Genomic DNA, 16,834 nt, shown 5'->3' with positions numbered 1-16,834 from the left:
ATACATGGATGGATATGTGAAGTATTAAATGACTTCTAAATGTCAATTTGGAAGTAAGTCACCCAAAAAACATGATTAAAATTTGTTTAATGAAAATATTTTATAGAACTGTTGTAATTTGCCATTATGAAACACTGTGTTCATTTTCGTATTTTTTTTTTAAGTCACACATACCAGTATTAAAATTAATGTTTATTTTGATATGGAGATATGAGGGTGGGTCCTCCCTGCGTGGATTTTGCATGTTCTCCCCGTGTCTGCGTGGGTTTCCTCCGAGTGCTCCGGTATTCTCCCACAGTCCAAAGACATGCAGATTAGGTGCATTGGCGATTCTAAGTTGTCCCTAGTGTGTGCTTGGTGTGTGGGTGTGTGCATGTCCCCTGCGGTGGGCTGGCGCCCTGCCTGGGGTTTGTTTCCTGCCTTGCGCCCTGTGTTGGCTGGGATTGGCTCCAGCAGACCCCCCGTGACCCTGTAGTTAGGATATAGCGGGTTGGATAATGAATGGATGGATGGATAATGGATGGATGGATATGAGGGTATCTCAAGCTGTCCCAAAGCCCAAAATAATGACAAAATATAACATGAAAAAAAAAACTTTTTAGAAAAAATAAGTAGCAAAATGTGATAACAATAGGAAAAGCAAGAAATATTCACTGAAGCACCAAACATTCCCTTTTATGTTTCTCTGACCCAGTGATATGAATTCTTCTACCTTAGAATGTTGATAAATCCTCTGTCAGATTGTATTCCTCTCTAGTTATCAGGAACTCATAAGGTACTTCCTTTCTTGTGAGAGTCCCTTTTCCTGGTTGTCTCTGCCCTTATTTTACACACCCCTGTATTTTTGTGATTCTTATTTTTCTGTTGGCTGTCAAGCAGAAAAGCTAATGTTCTATATGCATTTATCAGAGTTTAAGAAATGCTCCCATTATAGAATTGTGGGCAGTTCCATACCTTATCATTAACAACAGCACAGTATTAGCTTTAGTGCTGAATATTAGTCTTTCAAAGCATATAGGCCTACTCCCAAAAGACATTTAATCTGATGAAGGAAAAAACTAATATAAAAGAAATAACAAAGTATAATTCTTAAAACCTCTCAATCTAATTTAAGTCTTTGGAGGGAGGATTGAACAAGACAGAAACTAAACCTGGATGGGGCACCAGTTTACCACAGGGTCCACTCATGGGTTTAAATACCATACCTCATTTCTGTAGCATGTGGAGTTTGTACATTTTTGCCATATTAAAGGACTACTCCTTAAAATTAGGAAATAAGGGAACTATTTTCTCTATATGGTGCTCCAAATCCTTTTTTCCTTCTTTTGCCTTTTAGGTCCAGTTTGAAGTTGGAGATGCTACAAAGAGACTGTTCCCTGATGGTTCTTTTGATGTAGTGTATAGCCGGGATACTATCCTGCATATCAAAGACAAACTGGCTCTCTTCAAACAGTTCCATGTGAGCTATGCACTAAAGTATTTAGAGATAAGGTTTCCCTTAGTATTAAAAATAAGGTTTCTTTCAATAAAAATGCCATACTCATGTCCCTTTCTGTGCTAATATTTCACCTGTTATGTTTTGCAGTCTTGGTTGAAACCAGGAGGAAAAGTGTTGATAAGTGATTATTGTTGTGGAGAGAAACCCTGGTCTCCTATCTTTGAGGAATATGTCCAGAAAAGAGGGTACATTCTCTGTACACCTCAGGAGTATGGCAAGGTACGGTATGTTATGTATTGTATGCAGAGGACTGTATACAGAACCTATAAACAGTACAGATTAGACTGAGTTTCCTCTGAATTATTGTACAAGTTTGCACTCTTAGTCTGATTGAGTATGAAATATAATTACAGCAATAAATAAAAAAGCCTGAAAAGCTATCAATGTGGAATGGATAGTCTTAATGCAATTTTATGTTCTTGCCACACCCTCCTGCGGTGGGTTGGCACCCTGCCCAGGATTGGTTCCTGCCTTGTGCCCTGTGTTGGCTGGGATTGGCTCCAGCAGACCCCCGTGACCCTGTATTCGGGTTCAGCGGGTTGGAAAATGGATGGATGGATGGATGCCACACCCTCTAAAACAAAGATGAAAAGGTGTAAAAGTAAAGCTTTCCAGTCCAGTGTAACCTGTTTTATAAAGTAAACTCAATCAATAGAAGAACTATTAGCTACAAATGTACATTTTTTCAGTTCACCCATCCATTCATTTTAAAAAATGCATACCCAATTCAGAACCTTGGAAAGCTGATTTTTGTCCTATTAAAACTAGGTAGAGGGTGGGAATCAACTGTGGACAGGAAGCAAATCCATCACAAGATGCACGTAATACCTGTTTAGGGAGACCTTATCATGAATCAAAAAGTACAAATCTAACCATTAAATGTAATTCAAGGTAAGGTCATTTGAGAAAAACATCATAAATTTCACAATACGAAAATTGAGTTGCCATACAATATTCAAAAGCAAAGCTATGTTTACAATAAAAATGTAAAGGAAATAAAATCTGAGTGACATTAATATCAAAAAACTGTTACACATTAAAATCTTAATTATATTTTAAATTCCACACTTTCTAATGTCAAGTTTTGAAATATGCTATTAGTTATTCACTTTTTTACAAACTGATATACCCAATATATCAATTATATATGTGGATACAATTATATATGTGTGGATAGGAGGAAAAATGGATTATGGGTTATTCTGAAGGAACAGTATGTCAAGAGTGTTTTGGGGGTGAAAAGAGTGTCAGACAGAGTAATGATTATGAAGCTGGAAAGTTGAGGTGTGATGATGAATCTTGTTAGTGCATATGCCCTACAAGTTGGGTGTGCAATGGATAAGAAAGAAGATGTTTGGAGTGAGTTGGATGAAGTGATTAACAGTGTACCCAAGGGACAGAAAGTGGTGATTGGAGCGGATTTCAATGGGCATGTTGGTGAAGGGAACAGAGGAGACGAGGAGGTGATGGGTAGGTATGGTGTCAAGGAGAGTAATGAAGAAGGTCAGAGGACAGTGGATTTTGCCAAAAGGTTGGACATGGCTGTGGTGAATATGTATTTTAAGATGAGGGAGGAACATAGGGTTATGTACAAGAGTGGAGGAAGATGCACACAGGTAGATTACATCCTATGCAGAAGAGTCAATCTGAAGGTAATTGAAGACTGCAAAGTGGTGGCAGGGGAAATTGTAGTTAAGCAGCATAGGATGGTTGTCTGTAGGATGATGTTGGAGATCAAGAAGATGAAGACAGTGAGGACAGAGCCTAGGATTAAATGGTGAAAGTTAACAAATGAAGACTGCAAGTTTAAGTTTAGGGAAAAGGTGAAACAGGCACTGGATGGTAGTGAAGAATTACCAGGCAGTTGGGAAACTACAGCAGATGTAGTAAGGGTGACAGCAAGAAGGTTGCTTGGCGTGAAAACTGGACAGAGGAAGAAGGAAAAGGAAACCTGGTGGTGGAATGGGGAAGTACAGGAGAGTAAACAGAGGAAGAGGATGACAACAAAGAAGTGGGATAGTCAGAGAGATGCAGAAAGTAGACAAGAGTACAAGGAGATACGGCACAAGGTGAAAAGAGAGGTGGTTAGGCTAAAGAAAAGGCATATGTGAGTTGTATGAGAGGTTGGACACTAAGAAGGGAGAAAAGGACCTAAACCGATTGGCTAGACAGAGGGACCGAGCTGGGAAAGATATGCAGCAGGTTAGGGTAATAAAGGATACAGATGAAAACGTACTCACAAGTGAGGAGAGTGTGTTGAATAGATGGAAAGAGTACTTTGAGAGGCTGATGAATGAAAAGAATGAGACCGAGAAGAGGCTAGATAATATGGAGATAGTAAATCAGGAAATGCAACGGATTAGCAAGGAGGAAGTAAGGACAGCTATGAAGAGGATGAAGAATGAAAAAGCCATTGGTCCAGATGACATACCTCTGGAAGCATGGAGGTGTTTAGGAGAGATGGCAGTGGAGTTTTTAACCAGATTGTTTAATGGAATCTTGGAAAGTGAGAGGATGCCAGAGGAGTGGAGAAGAAGTGTACTGGTACTGATATTTAAGAATAAGGGGGATGTGCAGGACTGTAGTAACTACAGGGGGATAATATTGATCAGCCACAGCATGAAGTTATGGGAAAGAGTAGTGGAAGCTAGGTTAAGAAGTGAGGTGATGATTAGTGAGCAGAAGTATGGTTTCATGCCAAGAAAGAGCATCATAGATGCGATGTTTGCTCTGAGGGTGTTGATGGAGAAGTATAGAGAAGGCCAGAAGGAATTGCTTTACATCTTTGTGGACTTGGAGAAAGCATATGACAGGGTTCCTTGAGAGGAGTTGTGGTAATGTATGAGGAAGTCGGGAGTGGCAGAGAAGTATGTAAGAGTTGTACAGGATATGTACAAGGGAATGGATGCATTCAAGGTGTAGGTGGGAGTACATCAGGGATCAGCTCTGAGCCCTTTCTTATTTGCAATGCTGATGGACAGGTTGACAGACATGATTAGACAGGAGTCCCCATGGACTATGATGTTTGCTGATGACATTGTGATCTGTAGCGATAGTAGGGAGCAGGTTGAGGAGACCCTGGAGAGGTGGAGATATGCTCTAGAGAGGAGAGGAATGAAAGAAATGAGAGGGAGGTCAGTGGAATGGTGAGGATGCAAGGAGTAGAGTTGGCAAAGGTGGATGAGTTTAAATGCTTGGGATCAACAGTACAGAGTAATGGGAATTGTGGAAGAGAGGTAAAAAAGAGAGTGCAGGCAGGGTGGAATGGGTGGAGAAGAGTGTCAGGAGTGATTTGTGACAGACGGATATCAGCAAGAGTGAAAGGGAAGGTCTACAGGACGGTAGTGAGACCAGCTATGTTATATGGGTTGGAGAAGGTGGCACTGACCAGACAGCAGGAGACAGAGCTGGAGGTATCAGAGTTAAAGATGCTAAGATTTGCATTGGGTGTGACAAAGATGGATAGGATTTGAAATGAGTACATTAGAGGGTCAGTTCAAATTGGACAGTTGGGAGACAAAGTCAGAGAGGCAAGATTGCACTGGTTTAGACATGTGCAGAGGAGAGATGCTGAGTATATTGGGAGAAGGATGCTAAGAATAGAGCTGCCAGGCAAGAGAAAAATAGGAAGGCCTAAGAGAAGGTGTATGGATGTGGTGAGAGAGGACATGTAGGTGATGGGTGTAAAAGAACAAGATGTAGAGGACAGAAAGATATGGAAAAAGATGATCCGCTGTGTCAACCCCTAATGGGAGCAGCCGAAAGTAGAAGAAGATATACCCAATATCAAATTGGCTTACAAAATTCAAATTACAATTTAAAGTACTCAAGCAGTCTAGAAAATGAATGGATACATGTTCTTACCTATTCCCATCATTCAATTTTATCATTCTGCAAGTGAAATATGTGCAAGACAATAACTCATTCACTTGAATGAGATCCACATTCATAACAGCGCTCGACTTGGTTCTTCTAGGAAAACCCAGTAATGTGTGTTTATGCAGGTATCTGTTTGTTATTGGGAGAAAATTGCATTTACCATAACCTACTTCTAAGGGTTTGACAATAAACAGACTTTAGGCCTTAGCATCATATTTGACTGAAGCAACTGGTCTTAGAATATACCTAGCTATTCTAAACACAGCCAGCTTGAACAAGGATCTGACAAGATGTTATAACAGGCTGCCTGACATATACAAATATGTTTCCTTTTAAATTTACTACTTTGTTAGTCAATAAACAGTCATGCAAAACCAAAACATAGGGTATGAATATTCCAACACCTCAATAATTTATGCTGTACTTTTCCTGTATCTGCTTTTTATGTGTTTATTACTAATATTATACTGTTCAGTTGTTATATTTGATATTATATTATAATCTTACTACCTTCGTATAGTTTATTTTTATGTTGAATGTTGTGCTATGTAAACTAAAAAAAACTTTAGAACACTTTTTTGTATATTAACCTGACAACCTTTTGTTTTTTTCAGTATTTTGTATACCTCATAAGTATGCAGTATGGTTTAATGATTAGAGCTTTGGACAATATTTATTTTAGGGTTTTTTTTAAAACCATAGGAGCCTATATAAAGATGACAGTTACAAGCAGATATAATTTGTGATGCAGAATGCACAATAATTTTATTTTCTAACTACAAAAATAAATAAAAACATGTATAAAAAGACAAGATCATTCTAACTGGTTACAGTATTTTGTTTCTGAAAAAGCATGGAAGGAGGGAACTGATTTAAATATCGTATCTAGTCATTCTTTAAAAGGTTCCAGGATATTCTCCTTAACATTACTGTATAATTTGTTCCTAATTCTCACCACTGACAATATAGAGTGTTTCCTGTTTGCTATCTAACTTTAACTGGCCGTTACAAATTTTCTGGATTTAAATTGTCAGTATCTTTTTGATAATTAAACCTTTGGATTTTACAAACTCTCCACCTGCTTATAATACTTGCTCCAGCATAGTACACATGCTGTTTGTTATATTTATCCAAAAGTTAAACCTTTCAGCTCATCCAGTGCACAATGTAAAAAATAGCCTTGGTCTTTCTAGCTTGGGTGAAGTAATAGTACCCCATACCATTTAGATTGGTATCTTTAAAGATATGACACCCAGAATGCCTTTCATATAAAAACAAAAATTATTGTACAATAATTCATTTTATTCTTGGCTGATTTATACATAAAATATTTGTTTCTCTACAGTTATTGGAAGAGGCAGGATTTCAGCAGGTACATGCAGAGGACAGGACTGCCCAGTTTGTTCAAGTACTGAAGGAGGAGTTGCAAAAATTTGAAGACATTAGAGATGAATTCATTGAGGTAAACATACTGTATATAATTAACTTTTATATCCTATATATAATTATACTTTGCTAAAATATTGGATCCACAAAATAAATGTTGAAAACACAGGAGTTGATAACATAAAAAACAGTTTGAATGATCTTTCCTACACGCTTTTCATTTTTATATTACTAGAATAACATTTTTGGAATATAAAATTAAGTACAGGTGAACATTAAACAAAGAAGATGAAAAGGCTTATTCCGAACTTGATGAGTATTTAACATCTAAAATCTAACTAGTTTGCATTTATTTAAAAACAATAATAAATGTGAACTTGGAAAATGTTTCAATATAAAGTGGTGCTAGTCAGACATTTCTAATAATAATAACCAAGCTTCAGAGAGAAAACATGGCTTTTCCAATTAACTTTAAGGAATATCAAGATAGCAAAATATAACATACTATTCACAAGCCTGCTTAATCCAACTCAAGAGTCATGATGGGGATCAGAGCCTAACCCTGCATCACAGGTAAAAAATTAGTTGGTCCATCACAGCTCCCACTCCTTCAGACACCAGTTTCATAATCGCCAACTAAGTATTAAAATATGATAGGAAAACTGGAATATCTAGAGGAAAGCAAACGGCAGACACAACAACCAGACATGAGATTGGAACCTAACATGCTGGACTGGTATGACAGCAGCATTAACCATTGTACCCCAATGCCATCTAAAATTTTTATTAAAAGTACATTTAAAGCCTAGCATGCTATACAATAATTAGAAATTATTACAAATGACATGCAACTTGAAAACAAATCATTATGTTAAAGCACAAACAGAGAAATTTAATCCATCCATCCATTTTCCAAAACGCTGAATCTGAAGAAACATAATGATATGTTCAAAGAAATATATGTTTATGAAAGTTGTTTTTAGGTCTGGATTTCAGCTTTCTTAGATTTATGAGTGCAATACCAGAAAAACATTTTGCCATATAAGCCACTGTATGAAGCATGTACCAGTCAAAATGGCAGTGAAGTGTTAACAATTTTGAGTAGCAGGTGGACTGTGGCAGACATGAACACACGTTGTGGGCTTTCCCCCATATCCCAAAGACATGCAGGTTAGATTAGCCAACAGCTATGAACTTGTCCTGTGTCAGAGTTTACAGTATGTGATTGTGCTCAATAATGGACTGGCATCATGCCTAGGTATGCTTCCTAATTTATGCCCAGTGCTGATAGGATATGTTCTGGCACCCTGAAAAATAATTAAATTAAACACACTTGATAACTGATGAATGTACTGTCTACTATATGTTAAAGTGGGGCTGCAAAAATCCAAATCTGTAATGGTCAATACATTACTTACTGATGTATTAATATGAATGAAGGCATAATTAGATTCATTCAGTGAATAAAATATTACACAGTGAATGAAAACTCATGGCTGTCACAATCCCAGATGTCCACCCCGGCTCTGTTTAGTGTCATCTGATTTCAGTTGTGATTATTTCAATTCTATATACAGTAGTGTGATTTACAGTATGTATTTGGAATATTAGTTGAATGAATTAAATCTTTTTTTCAGTTAGATAGATGTTCTTATTTTACTTCATTAGGTAATTAAAATGCAATGAGCTATATGGTTTACAGCAAACTAGAGTCAGAAAAGGGGTGGTTGGGAGGAAATGTGTTCATTCAAAATTAAAGTCCAAGCTGCTCCCAATAAGAATTTAATCTTCCTCTTGTCACTGAACCTTCTGTTCAAGTAAATATGTGATTGTTCTTTGCAGGAATTTTTAGAGGAGGATTACAACGATATTATCCAAGGTTGGAATGAAAAGCTGAAGCGATGTGAACTGGGAGACCAGCGATGGGGATTGTTTTATGCTGAGCACAAATGAATTTAGAGATGAAGAGAATGAGCAGCATATATGAATCTTGTAGGTCAACTGTCCATTTGTAAGCACTCAACAACAGAAAAAGCAGATAATTTATTCAAAAACACTGTAGATCTCGTGTAACACAGCATAACATTACCTTCTCATACCTGATTAATCAAATGGTTAATTTACTGTAACTTCCAGAGTACATCTTTTGAAGATGGTTCCTTTATGCATTAAATACATGCCTCTTTCTTGTAGAGACCATACAAGTTGGATCTCCAAAAGCACTTCCTTTGTGTTTTCTTCACACAATCCAAAATACATATGTTTTAGACTAATTGACAATTTTGAAAATGGCTATGTGTGAGTGAGTGGAATCTTCGGTGGTCTGGTGTCATGTCCAGGGCTGTTTCTTACTTTGTGCCTAGTGCTTCTGTAAACGGCTGTGACTCCCCACAACCTTATATCATATTAAATGGTTTTCAGAATGTTATGTTTTGTTATATTGCATTCATAAATTAATATATTATCACATTCTTTAAAAATAACGCACATTTGCAGAAATGAGCTCATAGCTTACTGCCTTAAATGCTGACGCAGAATTAAAGTTTGCAGAAAGTGAAATTGTACAGGAAATGCAGTGCTATGGTCTGGTGATACTCCCTCCCAAATACAATAGACAAACGTCTATGAGATTAATTTGGCATGTTTTCTATTCAGTTCATCTCATCAAATGGATTTAGGGCATGTGAGTTCCACCGGGATTAAGCTGAGATCAGTATGATGTTCATGTTCTGTTTTGATAACAAAGCCCAACATTGAGATATATAAAGCAAGGGCTGGCATTATCTTTGAGCTGCCTTAATACATGAAAATTAGTGTGTACAAATGTAAAAGTAATCTAAATTTTTGAATGGTATTATTATAAAATGTTTTAAAATGTACTAAGATTTGTAATTAAAAATATTATTATATTAACCTGTGATTATTGATATGATGAAAGACGCCCCTGGTGTTTACTTATAGGAAATTTTCTTTATCTGATTCCAGTGTTACTTTGGAGCTGAAGTTAAAACTAATCCTGGAAGGTTTGGACAGATAACATTCAAATTCAGCTCATTTCGATGTACTGTTATTAACTACATGTCCACTTTTGAGCCCAGAGTACTACACAAGAACTGTATTATAAAAAAAAGATGCAACATTAACAAAAAGTATGGAAAAATAAACTTCACAAAGTTGCAGAAAACTATATATGTATATAGTGGTGTGTAGGTCACAGACTTGCACAAGAGAGAAGGAGGTGAGTCCAAGTTTCACAAAAAAAGTTAGCTTTATTGTTGTGAAGACAGGAACATTCAAAAGCATTTTCAAACAGGAGCTGTCACTTCAGCAAACACAAATACAGCAAGCAAGCAGTGAAGTTGACGTCATGCTTTATTAGCTGAGCTCCCTAAAGTGAGCACAAGGCCAGGTCAGCGGTTGGTGTTAAATGTTCTGTGCTTCACCCATCGGACAAAAGACACGTTACGTGGGGAGCATGCAAACTTGTAATTTACCTGGCAACAGACAACCAACTCCTGCCTGTTTTAGCACACATAACAGTTAGGGGGTGCTGGGTCTTACACCCTGTCATTCAGCTTTGTTCACATCGATAACGAAGCAACAGTCGAAGCCAGGCTCGGCCAGCCGCAAGAGGACATCAGCGTATACATGTGCAGAAACAGGACAATGGTGGACATAAAAATCAAACAGGTGCAAGCTAATGAACCACCTAGTGAGCCGGGAGTTTGAATCTTTCTGGCTGTAGAGCCACTGTAACAGAGCATGGTCAGGCACCAGGGCAAACCACCTATCCCAGAAGTAATTGCAGAATGCCTCCATTTCCCACTTAATTGCGAGGCATTCCTTCTCAATGGTCAAGTAATGACATTTCCTGTGAAGCAATTTCCTGCTCAGACATTTTATGGGATGTTCTTCCCCATCAAAACTCTTAGAGAGAATACAGCGTTGAAACCAAAAGCACTTGCATCTGTCTGCAAAATTAACTCCTTAGAAAAATACAGAATCCTAAGAACCAGGTATGATGACAAAACAGTCTTCAAGTCAGAGAAGGACCTTTCACATTCCACAATCATTGGACTAGACAATGCTGTGGTTCTTTCCACCCTTCATCGGGTCATTGAGAAGGGCAGCTCAATGTGCAAAATTCAGGATGACTCTCCTATGATTCACCTCTTTGCATACCACATCACTTTTTGCTTCTGCTATACACTACCGGCACACCATACTCAGTCAAAACCTTGTGTTTCACCAGTGTCCTCTGTCCAGGCAAGGATGAAAAGGATGAAAAGACATCCAAGTTCTTTCCAATCAGCAACTCAGCCTTTTGAGTGTCCATCAAATCATCACCAAAAACAACCTCAGTCTGAGGGATTTCAACAGTAATGGCAAACACTTAGTTAGGGTAATGCCACTTCATCAGAAGATTAACATACAGGATCTGAATGGTCTTCCAATAGCCCAGAATTCTAACCTTATAGTTCACTAGGCCCATTTGTTCCTCCACGACTGCAGGACAGAGCCATTTCACCAGAAACATATGTGGGTCAGATGGGATCAAAACAAGAACTTTATCACCCTCTTTGAATCTGCAAAGTCTGCTTCCCCTGTCATAATTGTGTTTTTGTGCCTCCTACTCAAGCTTCTGATGCTCTATCATGAGAGAAAACAATTTAGAAATTTGTTCCTGGAGTGAAGTAACCCGATCGACAAATTTCAAACCCAGAGTTATAGTCTGAACTCCTGTTCATTCTTCCTGAAAAACACCCAACACACCATGGGGTCACCAGTCAAATAGTAATGGAAATGGACTTAAGCTGGTGGATGCCTGAGGGGATTCACGAAAAGCAAACTTGAGAAAGAGCAACACCGTGTCACAGGACGTCGGGTCATCATGAGCCACATGCCAAATCATCTGTTTTAAAGTCTTGTTAAATTGTTCAGTCAGGTAATTTGTGTGAGGATGGTAAACATTGGTGCTCAATTGTTTAATTGCAAGGCTCTCAGATAACTGTTTCATTATGCAGGAGGTAAAGGGTATACCATGGTCAACTAGGATCTCGCATGGAGTGAAAACCTCCATTAAAGTCGTGCGTTAGTCTTACGCAAAGCAGCCACCTCGGGATATCTTGTTGCATAATCAACCAACACAAGCACATACTGATAACCATTTTTACTCTTAGGAAGTGGACCAACAAGGTATAACCCAACTCTCTTGAAAGGGACATCCAAAATAGCCATCACTGAAAGGGGGTCCTAACGGGTCTATGAGTAGAAACAGCTTGACAGTTAGGGTAAGACTTACAAAACTGTTCCACATCTCTGCCATTATTCAGCCAATAAAACGATTTCAAAATGCAATCCCTAGTGTTCTCTGCACCAAAATGAAAGACGTGTGTGAGCAACTTTCAATACCGTCTCTCTATAACCGCTTGGGACTACCAACTGCTGAATCAGCCCTCCCCAATGCAATCAGACATTACCCAATACATGAAGTTATTCTTAATTAAAAAGTGCAGAGTTTTGAAACCAGGGCCCTCCCATTTTTCATAGTAACAATCATCTGTGACATGTGCTTAATCAAATTCAAAATCTAAACTGCTATCAGCTCATAATAACATGCAAACTACAGCTATGTGTCAGCCAATGCATCTCCAGAGCCCCATGCAGCAAGAGAGAAGGAGTTGAGTCCAGGTTTCCAAAAAAGTCAGCTTTATTGCTGTGAAGACAGGAACAATTGAAAGCATTTTCAAACAGGAAAGCTGTCATTTCAGCATACACAAACACAGCAAGCAAGCCATGAGTAAAACCTTCTGCCATAAGACCATTGCCAATGGAATGAAGAGCAGCTGCCAAAAACCCATTTGTGGGAAGAAAATTATTTACAGAAACACAAGAACCAAGCTGGTGAACATTGGACTGACAAGAAAAAGTTACAAATTTTTGGCTGAAACAGGAGGCAGTTTGTCAGAGGAAGAGCTGGAGAGAGAACCACATGGATGAGTGTTTGTAGCCAGCAGTGAAGTGTGCAGAAGTTCCCTGCAGATTCAGGGCTACATTTCTGCAAATGGTGCTAGTGATCTGGTCAGAATTAATGGAATCTTCAATGCGGGGAAGTACAAGCAGATTCATTACCCATTACCATCAGGGAGGCATTCAATTGCTTCCAACTTTATTTTGCAGTAGGACAATGAACACAAATGAATGACCTAGGTTATAAAGACCAATCTTCAAGAGAAGGTGCAGGGGCCACATCTGGAATTAATAGGGACACAGAAGCAAGTATGAAAGTCAAAGTCTGCAGAAGAACTGAGTCAAGTTGTCTAAGATGTTTGGAACAAAGTAGTAGCCAATTCCTTATAAAACTGCACAACACTAGACCTAAGAGCAGTAATGCAGTACTAGAGGCAAAATGCTGTCATGCCAAATATTGATTTGATCACATTTTTTACTATTTACTGCTTTTAGAGTATACTGTATTTTTCATATTTAAGATGCTTTTTACTTTGTTATTTTAATAATATCTTCACTTTACAGAATTTTTAAACATGTGTCTAAGATATTTGCACAGTACTAGGATTATGTAGTCATTGACAAAGTATCTGTCGCCAACTCTGGGACAGACTCTTACTCTTACTTAAGCTTATAAATGTAATTTTTCTAACTGTAGCTTGCATAGGACATATTATTCTGACTGGTTGGTAATTATTAATTTATAATACTATAAAATATGATGCAAACCTTCATCTTACAAGATATATGGCAAACGCAAGTGTTAGCAAATGAAGATCTGTGTTACAAGTAAGCTTCAGGACTAGGATCCCACAGAACGATTTTCACTCTGATGCAGGCAAGAATTAGTAGTCAGCATTGAGAAATAAGGGGTGACAAATTCCCTGTAATATGCAATCAAAGTCCGTTAAAAATGCTGTTCTTTAGAATATGAACAAAACCACTAATTTATAAAATGAATGTTTGTGGTGGAGTGGTAGGAATCTGCACTGGCAATTGGAAGGTTGCGGTTTGAATTCTGCGAAACCAGAAGTGACCCTACTCCATTGGGACCTTGAGAAAGGCCCTATACCTGCAATTGCTTCATCCTGCCAATGATGTTAATCTACATCCGGCCCTGCAAGCAGGCGCTCCAATTTATAGGAAAACTTGGAGGTTGGTGGCAGGATTGGCACTCCAGCCACCATAAAAAAACCTCACACTGTTCCAGTGTGCTGCTGAGGTGTCACCCTCTGGGTCCCAATCTGGGTGGTTCATTGTGTGGTGGGTGTAGCAACATACTGTATGAACACATGCTCCACACCTCTCTCTCTCTCTGTCTTACACTTTAAATATCCAACGATAATGCTGTTATTTTTATAATTTTGTTTATGTCAGATATGCAAAGCAAAATCAAAACCAGACAGCGTTGCAGAAATTTACAATGTGTCCTGCATTTTTAACGTAAAGCTAGGAGAAAAAGTTAATTTGTATCAAACTCATATGTCAACATTTATCCATATAATTTTGTAGCTGATAAAGGCGTTACAAAGTTTCCCCAATGCTGTGTTGACAAGGCTGCAAAATACTGCAGATACGATATCTGCATGTGAAAAATGCTTCTAAATGAAATGGACACCAAAGTATAACAAGGTAAAATTTCTATTTTTTTGTCATTTAATACCAAGTAGCTCTGAAATGTAGAAGTATCTGTACAAAGGACACTGTGATAACAATTTTGATACATAAGTGTTGAACATCATGAACATGCTCTTACTGCATGGGACGTAGTTTCCATACCAAACCTAAGTAAAGAAAAGTAAAACTTGCCATCTCAAGTCAAATGAGCACGTTCAGTACACACAAATGTGTGTTCATACCAAATGTGTACACCTACATTGACAAACTTAGTTTTATAATGGTTGACAAGAATATCTAAATGGACAATGCGTCTCCAAGTTCTAAAAAGCACCTTGCCATTTTTCAAGAAAGCAGTAGCTAGTTGTCTTGCTATTTTTTTCTAAGCAGCTTTTAGTAGACTTGTCTTTGTCTGATTCATTAAAAACAAAATCTTCCTTTAACAGATTTTAAATTATTTTTATTATTTGTTTGTTCGGGGGATTAGACCAAGTTTATTAGAAAACAGTGTAAAGGACAGGTGCAAAGTATTTGTGGAAATTAAAAAAACAGCACCATCTACTTGCAGAGCTCTAATGTGCATGTAACATATATGCATCACGGAGCTGCATTGGAGCTCACTGTCATGACACTCTATACCTTTATTTGCATATCTTGTTTTTGTTGTGTATATTACATAGCATTTCTTGTGCAGGGTGGCACGGTGGCGCAGTGGTAGCGCTGCTGCCTCGCAGTTAGGAGACCCAGGTTTGCTTCCCAGATCCTCCCTGTGTGGAGTTTGCATGTTCTGCCTGTGTCTGTGTGGGTTTCCTCCCACATTCCAAAGACATGCAGGTTAGGTGGATTGGTGTTTCTAAATTGTGCTTGGTGTGTGGGTGTATGTGGTGCCCCCTTCCCTGGGATTGGCTCCAGCACACCCCTGTGTTTAGATTCAACATGTTGGAAAATGGATGGATGGATTTCCTGCGCAACTGTTACATCACAGCTTGGTACATCAACCTTCTTGAAAGTTTAACCCAGTTACATCTGCAGTTTGCATACCATTATGTTTTCATCAATGTGTTAGCCAGCAAGACATCTGCTTATTAAAGCACTTGGAACTCAAATCTTGTTCCAACTCCATTATAAATTGGCCAGTTTCACATCTGTGACTCTAACTCCCCAGCATTACACAGTACCTTATTCAAATCTATTCGTTGGTTGAAAATTAAGTGATCAGAGTTTAATAACTCTGTGACTGTCTCACAGCTACAGGGATATGAGTTTGAATCCCTGTCTTTGTCTATGTGTAGTTTGCTTGTTCTCCTTGTTTCTGCGCTGATTTTTCAGTTTGCACCCATATCCTAAAGACAAACACTTTAAACACTGCTATGAACTGGCCAGCTATTAGTTTGGGAGTATATCTGAGTGTGCGCCTTGTGTTGAACTGGCATCAGCTTTGCATGCAATGCTGCAGGGATTGGCTTTGACTCCTTTGACCTCTGTAATGGAATAAGTGTGTTTGGAAAACAAATTGATGGATGAATGAATGTACAAAATAAAAATAACACACTTACAAAAGACATTTCACGCAGTAGAAAAAGGGTACTTGTGTAGCACTGTTTACAGTCCTAACTGGCTCAAAGATCTCAGAGTGACAAGTATTTGGTCCTACTCTTAAGAGTAGGACTAAAAGCATTTTATCAAATTTTCCTAATTCAGAAAACTACTCCTAATTTCACCAAGATTTAGAAACACTTGTTAGCTGTCCTAACTCATTAGAAGTTAGCAGAAAATGGTACTTGGGCAGAGATCACACAATCACATTCAAGGAAAGGCAGAATGTTCTGGAAATGCTAGACAACAAAGAATTTGTAAAAAGATATAAATTTGACAAAAATGTAATAATATAATCTTGTTCATTGTATGATTGGTACATCTACGATGATAAGCCATGCACCCTCAGCTGAAATAAGAATGTGAACAACTTTAAGTGTAAAATGGAGCTTTGCAATAGCAATGATGAACCAACCAGCAACCATTTTTTAATTTTGCACCAAACTTTGAACACCTTTACAATGCGTAATATGCAGATGTATAAATTTTCCCTGACTTTACATGAAATAATGATAAAGCAAGATGCACTCATGGAAATCAGCACACACATAAAGATCATTGCCCTAAGTGTAGATGAGCATTCATATGTAATTCATAAGAGAAATTGCAGTACACATTACAACATACAGGTGGGTGATAGATGCAAACTGTGCTGTAGCCACCGGCACAATACCCTGAAGATAAGCAGAGCTGGAAGGGTGATTAACAGCTAAACGTCACACAAGTACACTGAGCTCTAAATTCTGCATACTCCTAAAACATTCTCATTACACTTTACAAGCCCAGGATGGTTAAAGAAGGCAGGTGGAGACACTGGGGGCACTGGATAAATAGAGTGTCACAAAGAGA

General features: G+C 38.2%; 1 protein-coding gene across 2 annotated transcripts in view; it reads left to right on the top strand.

Moving 5' to 3' along the window:
- Window positions 1-9,330, top strand: part of pmt (phosphoethanolamine methyltransferase) — a 29,474-nt gene extending 20,144 nt beyond the window's left edge. For both annotated transcript variants that reach the window (XM_039769200.1, XM_039769199.1), the window contains exons 8-11: window positions 1,337-1,459; window positions 1,586-1,717; window positions 6,723-6,839; window positions 8,606-9,330. In XM_039769200.1, the coding sequence (XP_039625134.1) occupies window positions 1,337-1,459; window positions 1,586-1,717; window positions 6,723-6,839; window positions 8,606-8,716 (483 nt within the window). In that variant the 3' untranslated portion in view covers window positions 8,717-9,330. The remainder of the gene's footprint in view (window positions 1-1,336; window positions 1,460-1,585; window positions 1,718-6,722; window positions 6,840-8,605) is intronic.
- The last annotated feature ends 7,504 nt before the right edge of the window (window positions 9,331-16,834 follow it).

This window comes from Polypterus senegalus, chromosome 11, assembly GCF_016835505.1.
Source record: "Polypterus senegalus isolate Bchr_013 chromosome 11, ASM1683550v1, whole genome shotgun sequence".
Classification (NCBI taxonomy): domain Eukaryota; kingdom Metazoa; phylum Chordata; class Cladistia; order Polypteriformes; family Polypteridae; genus Polypterus; species Polypterus senegalus.
This window is presented reverse-complemented; position numbering and strand designations above follow the sequence as displayed.